The 10,616-nt window shown below is 47.4% G+C and overlaps 1 protein-coding gene across 1 annotated transcript; it reads left to right on the plus strand.

The window, feature by feature from the left end:
* Window positions 1–178: 178 nt before the first annotated feature.
* RPS4X (ribosomal protein S4 X-linked) lies at window positions 179–10,349 on the plus strand. The gene is made up of 7 exons (XM_038415091.2): window positions 179–256; window positions 871–948; window positions 1,520–1,700; window positions 2,873–2,970; window positions 5,767–5,938; window positions 7,990–8,147; window positions 10,185–10,349. The coding sequence occupies exons 1-7, from the start codon at window positions 254–256 to the stop codon at window positions 10,284–10,286; spliced, it is 792 nt and encodes a 263-aa protein (XP_038271019.1). The 5' UTR covers window positions 179–253; the 3' UTR covers window positions 10,287–10,349.
* The last annotated feature ends 267 nt before the right edge of the window (window positions 10,350–10,616 follow it).

The following is a 10,616-nucleotide window of genomic DNA, read 5'->3' on the forward strand; positions in this document are numbered from 1 at the left end:
GCTTGGAGGGAGGTAGGGACCGAACAGCCCACGGGAGCCTCCGCGACCCACGCTGCGCCCGCACGGCAGCCCGGAGCTCTACGCTGCGGCTTGGAGTCCGGCGGCGCTGCCGCACCGAAGCCTCCCCGCCGGCAGAGGGCGCTACCTGGCGCTCGCCTGTAACCAGGCGTGTCCTAGCCGGGCCGCGGTCCAGCCGGCCGGATATCCGTGACGAGGCGGAAGCGGGCGGCCCTTTCCTCGGCGGAGCGCAGCCATGGTGAGTACGCGGCCCGGGCTCCGGTCCCGCCATCCGTCGCCATCCGTCGCCTGCCGCGGCCCCGCCGCCGCCTCCCGGCCGGGGCGAGGGGGCCGCGCCCTCTGGGGCCGGGGGGAGCCGGGCCGGAGCCCGGAGCCGCGCTCCAGCCTCGGCCCAGGACCCAGAGATCCCCGCGGGGCCGAGCCGGGCCGCAAGGCGGGAGGGGGGAGTAGCGGGTTCCCCGAACTCCTGCCGCGGCTCGCGCCGTCCTTGGCGGCGGAGCGGGTGCTGGACCTGGCCGCCGAGGGCCCGGGCAGTGGGAGGGACGGGCCCGAGCAGCTGGCGTGGCTCCGGCGCACACGCGGCGTTAAGGGAGCTCTGAGGGAAGCAGCCCGGGTGCGCCCAGGTAACGCGGCGAGGGGTGTGCGCGGTATTACACGGGAGCTTTAATCTGTGCAGTCTTGCAGATACCGAGGCGGCCAATTCAGAAGGGGGGTTGTGGGCGGAAACATGCGGAGGATGATACCGGGGGACGTTTCCGCCTCACAGCGCGGTTAACAGCACCGTAGGGTCTTAGGAACACCTATCTAGCGAGCAGCTTAGTGGTGTCTTCATCCACCTTTTTCCTACCCAAGGCTCGCGGTCCCAAGAAGCACCTGAAGCGTGTAGCAGCTCCAAAGCATTGGATGCTGGATAAATTGACAGGAGTGTTTGTAAGTATCCCTTCGTGAATTCTGCACCTCAAAATCAAAACAAAAATACTCGTTTAACAGCTGGAATGTTTGTCTTCTTTTAATCTGCCTGTATTTGGTTTAGTAGGTGGTTGGGAGCTTCTGTGAGGTTTCAGCCATGTTGCCTCCACAAATCCTTGGCATAATTTGCCCACTGGTGGCAAGTAAGAAAATTCTCTTGGTTAGTGACCACTTGCTTAACTTGGCAAGGGTTGTTCAGGGAGACTTAGAGTGGAGTTGGCAAGAGATGGAGGCCGTTTACATTTGTGGGATGTATTAGTACAGTTATTGCCTTGGCTTGTCACAGAATAACTCAAATGTTTAGACCCAGGAAGTGTGTTGAGTGTGCCCCTACTGCAGCTGTCTCTGGCAGATAAGGAGCAAGGCGGTCTGTGAGCCAGTGGGATCCAAACTTCATGAAGTTGTGAAGAAATCATAAGTCTAACCTAGTATTTATTGGACACTTGCTATTTCTGTTTTGGAAGATGGGCTTTGCTGTTTGCTGATGTGATTGAACAACTGACAGAAACTTAATTTTTTTTCCTGTTTGTAGGCTCCCCGTCCATCAACAGGTCCCCACAAATTGAGGGAATGCCTTCCACTCATCATCTTCCTTAGAAACAGACTCAAGTATGCCCTGACAGGAGATGAGGTCAAGAAGATCTGCATGCAGAGGTTCATCAAGATTGATGGCAAAGTCCGCACTGACATCACCTATCCTGCTGGCTTCATGGGTGAGTGGAGACAAATCCTGGGAGAGGTGGTGAGGATTGAGGCAAATGCTCAGCTGCTTAAACTGTTGAAAGGCTCATTTTTTGGCCGTGCATCACCACGCTATGAAAGCCAGTGTTTGATTTTTGGGGGTTACCCAACTGGGTGGATGGGGTGGCTGTTGCTGTGCAGTGCGGGTCACGTTGGTTAATGTTTTAAGTGCACATGTAACCAGAGGCCATAATTGGCCAAAAACAGCCACTGGTGCATTATTGATACACTTGCTCCTGATTCTGACAGCAAAGGTAGTTTCTGTGAACCTCAACATATTAAACTGAAGAGAGCACCTAGCTGACTCTTCAGAACTGTTGGCTTGTGTTCCCAGTTGAACAAATTGCATAAAACTGTCCTTTTCTGAGCATGCTTGGGCTGATGCTGTGATTTGTGCTAAGAAATGTTATCATTGGCACGTTTGCTGTTGCTACTTGGCAGTTTGGTCCAACAGAAAAGAAACCAAGTGTATGTAGTGTGATTCTTCTTATTATATCCAGTATTTTGTGAGGCTTGCAGTTGTACTAGGGAACCACTTCCAAACCGTGTTGTTAGCCTTGTGTAAGCATTGGACTCTGCCAGTAAGAACATAAGAATGGCCATACTGGGTCAGACCAAAGGTCCATCGAGCCCAGTATCCTGTCTACCAACAGTGGCCAATGCCAGGTGCCCCAGAGGGAGTGAACCTAACAGGTAATAATCAAGTGATTTCTCTCCTGCCATCCATCTCCACCCTCTGACAAACAGAGGCTAGGGACACTATTCTTTACCCAGTAGTTACTCTGATTTAGTTTTAAGTTGCATACTGCCACTAGCATTAGTAACAAATATTTGCAACCCCTGAGTGGTCCTTTGCACCTGGAACTACTTTCCAACTTATCTGAGCTGAGTCTTGCATAGCCCACTTTTCTAATTGTAGCAACCGCGTAGGCTGGTAGCAATTCAGGAGTGAGGGCTTATGTCGACATGGCTGACCCACTGTACAGAGTTTTTATGTACTTCGTGGTACTGTATAAATGAGAACTCCCCACTGATGGTGGAACCTCTAGTGTGAATGCTACCGAATGGGGCAGCTTTCAAGCTATGATAAAGGCCTAAGGACTTGGAAACTCCTCTCCTAATGAATGTATTTGTTTGAAACCAGATGTCATCAGCATTGAGAAGACAGGTGAGCACTTCCGTCTGGTATACGACACCAAGGGTCGTTTTGCAGTTCACCGCATCACAGCTGAAGAAGCCAAGGTGAGCCCCTCTCTCTGACAGTGTTTGGGAATGTTTTGTTTGCTTTGGAACTTGGTGCAGCCAGTGGAGTGGCTGGGTTTTGCTGCAGGTATCAAAACTGCCATGTGCATGAATCTAAAAGTTGGTGTCAGTCCTACTGCCTTGAGAGAGAATCTGGGCCATTCAGCGTTCCAGGTGCAGTCTACATGGGGTTAAAGGGGAAATGGTGAGGGCTTATGTAGTCTCCATACACAGAAGGGTGCAGCTGGCTGTCCAGAATGTGGAGGTCCAAAGGGATCTCTGTTTAAAACTTGTTTTATTACCCTTGCTGTAAGCCTTCCCTGGAGCCTTTTGAGTGGGGTGCATGTGCAGCTGTTCATTGGGGTGTTTACAAAGTGCTTGTTGAAGCAGCAGAGTGCAAGTGATCAAAATACACAGTGGGCTACAAGATTAGCTGTATTCCTTCTCTGTGCTAAAGTGAATCACTTTAGATGACATTAACTATCTGTTTCTTCACTGAAGACCTGTCATGTGGGCTCCTCCGTGGGCAAACATTCTCTCTGGTGCACTCCCAAATTGATGTCTCCCTGCATCTATGTTCAAACTAGCCCCTTCCTTCCAGAAGGCTCTAAAATGATGCTTTAGGCCGGGGTGGTCAATACATGGGCTGTGGGCCAAATCTGGGCTGCCAGATGCTTTTCAATGGAACCCAAAATCTTCTTGTTGTTGGACTTTTTTTGTTTTCTCTGGAGTCAGGTCCTCGACTATATCTTGACAAGAAATTTGGACCTTGACAAAAAAAAAATTGACTATCCCTCCTTTAGGCCTTGTCTAAGCTAAAAACTTGAAGTAGTTTAACAAATTGCTTTTAAATAACTAGTTAATCTGATGCAACCTCCAAATATAGATTACTGTGACTTTTTAATCAGTTTAGTTTAAATTTGAGTACAGTTCTAGTACAGACACAGCCTTATTTTTACCAAATGCCCAAGGCAGAATTTTCTGGGTGCAGCAACTATTAAACCTGCCTGTAAGTTCCTTTGCTTTAAACAAACAATTATACACTGTCTGATCAAGTTCTAAGACTTGATCCCTGTTTTGCAACAGTAAAAATTGGAATTAATTGCTTAAGAGGCCTGTGTCAATATTCTGTATCTGGTGGTGCGTGAATTGTCACTTATTTTGGGAGGTTGGTCACTGTGGAAGAAATGGCCATTGGGTTGGGTCCTGGTCACTGGAGTAATCTCAGACTCACTAGTGATTTCATCTGTCTTTTTAAATTGGAAACTTCAAGGATATCTGAAAACTGCTGGCCTTATTTGTGTTTGTATGCAAAATTGGCTCTTGATGGATGGCATAGAGCACAGGAAGGGTAGTGCGAGCTGTAAAACCAGAATGACTATTAACTGGATACAACTCAGCAAAGCTTCTCAAATTCAATTATGAATTCAAAACCTTTGTACCAACTTACAGACAGACACTAAAATAATGGTTCTCCAACTCTTATATCTGAGAACTTACCTCAGTGTGGCCGTTTTTGTGATTACATGATGAGGTCCTGACTTGCTTAAACATTCTTTGTTTAGAAAACAACAAACATTTTTATTTGTAACTGCCAGCCTTGTGGTTTGGCTGGGTTAGTTCTGCCATACATGTGATCTCACTAGTAAACACTGTAGGCCAAATCACTTCTTCAGCGACACTTGTTCCTTCCCCTTTGTTGCCATATAGTGTTGCACAGGTGTCCCTGGTGGGATAATTTGGTCTACAAAAGTGTCTCCTGTTGGTGGTACATGAGCAGGAAAGGTCTCAACTTGCATCCCAGATCCCAGGGGGAGATTTTAGGGCTGGTAGTTAGAGGAAAACTTCATTTTACTTGTAAACTCAGCAGTTTAGATCTAAGGGAGGGACAATGGACACATCTTCACTGTGCAGGTTTTGGATATGCTTCTGAGCAGAACCATGCTCAGATCTCTTTGTGGACACCTCTACTCCAAATCTAGATCTTTTTGGAGCACTTGGGTTATCTAGAAAGTAAAATTAGGGTAGCATTAAGAGAAGGTGAAAATAAACTTGCTTTGCAGCAGTGGGGATGGGTATGTACAGTACTCAATGCCTGACAGCTGTAATCTCCAGGCTACGCTGCAGTCTGATTCTCTCCTGTATTTGCTGCCCTCTCGGTTATGTTGTGACTCTCAAATTTGATCACTGTTACATTTATACCACAGAGACATGAAGTAGCTATGTAGGGATCAGAGGTTAGAAAGCCATTAGACCACATGAAAGGGTTTTGGCAACTGCTCTTGGTCATGGGCCACAGTCTTGGGACCAACACTAGAAGCAAAATCTGGAAATCAGTTTCTCTTCTACTTGTCTGCCAGGTTCACAGCTCCCTTTGTAAGAGGCCTTCATCTGGTGTCGGGGAGCACAGAACTCCAATCTGAAAAGACTCAAGTGCAGTGTAATTTGTGTTAAAAATAAACTTGGCCTCAAGCCATATCTTTTGTTACTGAGCTGGGATGTCAGTGAACACCCAAGGCCAGCAGTGAGACAGTCGTGGTGGAAGTGCTGGAGATGGGGGAGGGTTGCTCCCTTTAACTTCGCTCTGGAGTAAATGAGTATTTTGAAAGCCTCTTAGTAGGACACTTTGCTCTGGAGTGGAGCTTGGCCTCTGCCCTTGGCACATGGCTTATCGAGCTGTGCTGATACTATTGTGCAGAGGTGGTACTTTGTATGTTGTACCTAGGTCCTGTCCTGAACCATACAAGCTGTCAGTCTAGTCTGCTTGCATTCATTGCTGTTGGCTTGTGTTCACAGTACAAGCTGTGCAAGGTGAGGAAGATATTTGTGGGCACTAAAGGAATCCCTCACCTGGTGACCCACGATGCCCGTACCATCCGCTACCCAGATCCCCTCATCAAGGTGAATGACACTATCCAAATTGACCTGGAGACTGGCAAGATCACAGACTTCATCAAGTTTGACACAGGTATGTCCCTCCATCTCCTCCTGCACTCAGCTCTCTCCAAAATAGGAGACCAGGGGTTTGGCTAAATGGGGTTATAGCATCCCCCCTTCAAAGGGAAGAAGCCATTAAGCTGAGCCCCACTGTCTGTGGGATCCAGTTTCATTAGATGTGCACAGAGTGGGCTTGGAGGTGCCAGAGCAGTTTCACAGTGCCATGTCCAAGTGTAACAGCAATACTGACTTCCTAGGTTTAGACCACTGTGCACTATAACTGCTGGGGAACTTACAGAGTGAAAATTGGCAAAGATCTAACATGCAGGCAGCAGCACCTGGGGTATGTCACTTTGCCATTTGGGAATAAAATAGGCAACTCCCTTGAGGGCTAACTGTTGCCTGTTGTAAGGTGAGCATTTGATTCCAGGCATGGGATGGAATAGGAGTGGTAGGGAAATTTCTAGATTTCACTGCTCCTTCCTTGTGACACTCCAGATATAACCTCTCCCAGTGCACACTGTTTATGATGTCTGGTGTTGTTTCAAATGAGGCACCTCTCTGAAATGTGGATTGCCAAAGACTGTCTTAAGGCAGGTCTGCATTTGAAATGCTGCATCAGCACAGACATAGTGCTGTCTGCACTGGTGCGTAGGTTGGTGTAACTAACTGCGTTGCAGAGGGGTGTGCATTATACTTACAGGACGATGTAGTTATACTGAAGTAATTTTGTAGTGTAGACCAGGGCCAAATCTTAATTTCTGTTTCTCAGTGGGGTCTTCTCCACAGGCAGCATAGAGGTTCACGTTTCCAGGGCTGCTCTATAATGCTGGAGCGGGACTAGCAGGGGTCTGCTTCCCCCAAGGAGAGAAAGTGGTTCTCTAGTTGTCCTGGCAAAGGAGGTTCCCTCTGTGTGTGACCTGGGGGAGGATTGGAGACTCTTCCTGGCTTTAGTCAGACTGAGTGCACAGGGGCTTGAGTGGGGGAAGTGGAAGAGCCCCAATGCCTGTACTTGAATTGCATTTTTTGGTTGTAGACTGTTCTCCCCCTGCCCCCCCAAAAGAAAGAAAGAGGGGAAAAAAAAGAAGGCAGCACGTTTCCTCTTCCCTTGCCTAAACCGGAAGGGATGCCGCGTGAACTGTGTGTGTTCCCTGCTGCAAACCCAAATGCATCACTGCTTTTGGGATAATCCCTTGCCTTGGTGTTGCATTTGTGTCTGTTGTGGAGGGGCTGACAGTAACCCGTTCACGTGACATCTTGTGCCATGCTAAGGCAGTAACACGTGCAACGTTGTGCAGTTGTATGTAAATTCTTCTAAACGTGTGATGCATATTTGACGTACCACATCTCAGCTTCAGTATTGATCAAGGCAGGAGCTAAAAGAAAGCCCGGTTTCTTTTAACTGATTTCTTCATGTTGATCATCACTTCCAGTAGGACAGTGCTGATCAGGTTGGAGAAACCTGAGTCATAGAAGTGAAACACTTGGTCTCAAAAATAACACACCATTACCTCCCATGTTTCAAACTTTGAAAAAAACGTTCCCTATCTTGTCCCGATAGTCTCTAAATCGTGATGGTGCTGTGAGGGTCCCTCTGTATAGTGCAGTCCTTCGGATAGGAGGAGTGAAATTATGACCAGTAGGAATAAAACTGAGTGGATGAAATATGACTGCACTGGAATAAAGCAGTGAATACCAGCTTCTTACTGCAACTGTTTACATTTGGTGTAAACTTAAACAGCTGCAACTAGTGCCTCTGTCCATGGACTTGCGTGGCCTGAGGTGGCCTCCCTTGTTGGGCAGTCAGCCTGATTGTAGTAGGTCATCGGGTGCCAACACAACTAATCGGACCATGTGCCTTGTCTGGTCTTTTGTCTTTGTAGCATCTTGGTCTGACTGGTAGGGTTTCTGCTTGACCTCTGTACTAGGGCATTACCTTATTGCTTCAGCATCAGACCAGACACTTGGTGCCCCATCTCTAGCAGTGGTCCACACAGGATACAAATGATGGTGTACATTGTCATAAAGGGCTTGGGGTTGATTCAGATTTACAGACTCACTAATGGCCTTCCTTCCACTTAGGTAACCTGTGTATGGTGACTGGTGGTGCTAACTTGGGCCGTATTGGTGTGATCACTAACCGGGAGAGACACCCAGGCTCGTTCGATGTGGTGCACGTGAAGGATGCCAATGGCAACAGCTTTGCCACCAGGCTCTCTAACATTTTTGTTATTGGCAAAGTAAGTGTGAGCTAATAGAACCTGTATTGCTTTCCCTCCCTGTGGCGTGGCTTGTGCTGAAGAGCCTCCTGCTGGATATATGTCTCACTTAGAGGGAATGGGTAAACAAAATGCTAACTGCAAGAGAGATGGATGTGTTCCCAAGCTAGTTCTGAGCTTGTTCTGTTTGAAGCTGCTGCTCCAACTGCTGTCCGTAGCAAAAGTTAAACATTGGCTGGGGCTGCCATCTGGCTTCACCCCATGTGTTCCCCACCTCCTACAGGCTGTGGCCTGTTCACATGGCTGCTCCCACACCCACATGTTAGTTGTAATGCAAACCTTTTTGACCAAAACTATCAAATTGCTCCATAAATGTACAGAAACCACTGTGTGCGCCTAATTGAAAAGTGGTGACCACTGGCTGTGAACCATAAGCTGAGCACGTCCACTCATTCAGGCCATTTTCCCATGAACGTGTCCTTATGCTGTGGAACTTGAGAGCAGATTGTGGCTTCTGAGCAGCTAGCAGAAGTCACTCTACAAAACAACAAGGTGCTGTGCTGTGCTAATGGAAATCCACCTGCTCTTTACCATGTTGACCAGAAGGGACCCTGTGATGATCTAGCCCGCTCTCCAATGTAACACACACAGGCCATAGAACTGCTCTGAAATAATTCCCTGTTTGAGCTACAGCAGATCGTTTTAAAAAACATCCAGTCTTGACTTTAAACCACCAGTGATGGCAAAGCCACCGCACCGCCTGGTAAATTGTTCCAGTGGTTAATTACTTTCATGGGGTCCCGTACTGAAAGAGGTGACTGTTGGAGGCCTGAGACCGAAGCGGGGTACCCTCAATAAGGCTGCAAAGGGGTCACAGGTGCAGTTACCTGAGGTACAGTGACTAGGTGGTGGACTAGTTGTGAACTGCCCCTTTAGCAGGTATTAAGTCATTAAAGGCTCCTGACCAAACAGCAAGCATTAGGAGCACAATCTCTGCTCATTGAATATTTTAAAAATAGTTACATACAAGCAACTCATTTTTGCTTCCAGCAGCAAGGAAAAAAACAGATATTAGAATATGCTTTGGACAAATTAACCCAGCCATTAAGGGACTGATTCTGCAAAGTGTTAAATGCCTTCAGCTCCCACTGATCTCGGTTGGAGAGGATGCCTGCCACTTACAGGCTCGGACCATAAGAAAGAATATATATTTTAAATTGGGGCACTTTGCACCAGTGCCACAGTACATGATGGGTAACAAATTCCTGCAGCGATGTTGCCTTTATGTTGTCAAAGAGCTATCTAGGAAAGAGGCAGGGATTCGGCTGCTGTTGCAAAATTCAGAGACCAAATGTGTTCCTGCTGTTACCCCACTAATTTCTGGGACACCAGGCTGAATTTAGACATGTGCCTAACCGTGAGTTCTGTCACTCAGTAAACTCTGTGTGGCTATACTGGATCTGTTCAGTGGTGCTTGAGTTATGTCCTGCATGTGCGGGAAATGTTCCACTTGATCCTGTAATCTGTGTGTGAAATCTGCTGTGGATTTGACTGAGGAGCTGGAACTAGGGCATGCACTGGCAGAGCAGCTGACTACCGACATTTCAGGATTAACTTTACTTTTGATCCCCATGATGGACTTCTTAGGAAAGACTAAGGTCTTGTCTAAACAAGGCTTTTTAAAACAGTTGAGTTAAACTAGTACAAATCCCTGTGTGGCTGCTCTTGTTCTGCTTTGAAGCATTTATTTCAGAGTAGCTTAAATCTGTTCCTCATAGACTTAAGATAAACTGAAATGAGTGCCCATGTAGCCTTTTGCACCTGTTTTAACTAAATCTGTTTTAAATCTCACTTTAACACACAGTTGCTCCAGTGAATTTAACAAGCCTTAGAAGCTGCTGCCAAGAGAGCAGAATTTACTTCTTGAGAGGGAGGTTCTCCTAGGCATGGAATAACATGGGGAGGAGGGAAAGGGGGGTGTAGTCTGGAGTTGGAGAAAGCACCGATACTATGAAGGTTGCTTAATTGTATTGTGTTGATTCTCCTTTCTTGCTCTAGGGTAACAAGCCATGGATCTCCCTGCCCCGTGGAAAGGGAATCCGTCTGACCATTGCTGAAGAGAGAGACAAGAGACTGGCAGCCAAACAGAGCAGCAGTTAAACCCTCAAAAGTGGACAAACAGCAGGCCATTTCCTGTGTCAAATAAAATTACCAACTATAAAACACTGCCTTTTTCCCCACCCTCTGAATACCGGTTCTTGCAGTCCTGTGGCTCTGATAAGCTGGCAGTGTACTGCAGGCTACCAAATCACGGGACTCTGGTCACTCTTAAATACTAGGTCACATGTAAAAGGGCGCTGTGGGCTACTAAATTGTCCCTTTTTTAAAAACAAACAAATTCAAATGTAAAGTTGGGGGGTGAGGGAGACTCTTGTTACTGGGGTCTTATGAAGACGGGTCAGTTATGAGAAGGCTTCTTCACAAAGCCAC

The sequence above is a fragment of the Dermochelys coriacea genome, chromosome 9, assembly GCF_009764565.3.
Source record: "Dermochelys coriacea isolate rDerCor1 chromosome 9, rDerCor1.pri.v4, whole genome shotgun sequence".
Lineage (NCBI taxonomy): Eukaryota > Metazoa > Chordata > Testudines > Dermochelyidae > Dermochelys > Dermochelys coriacea.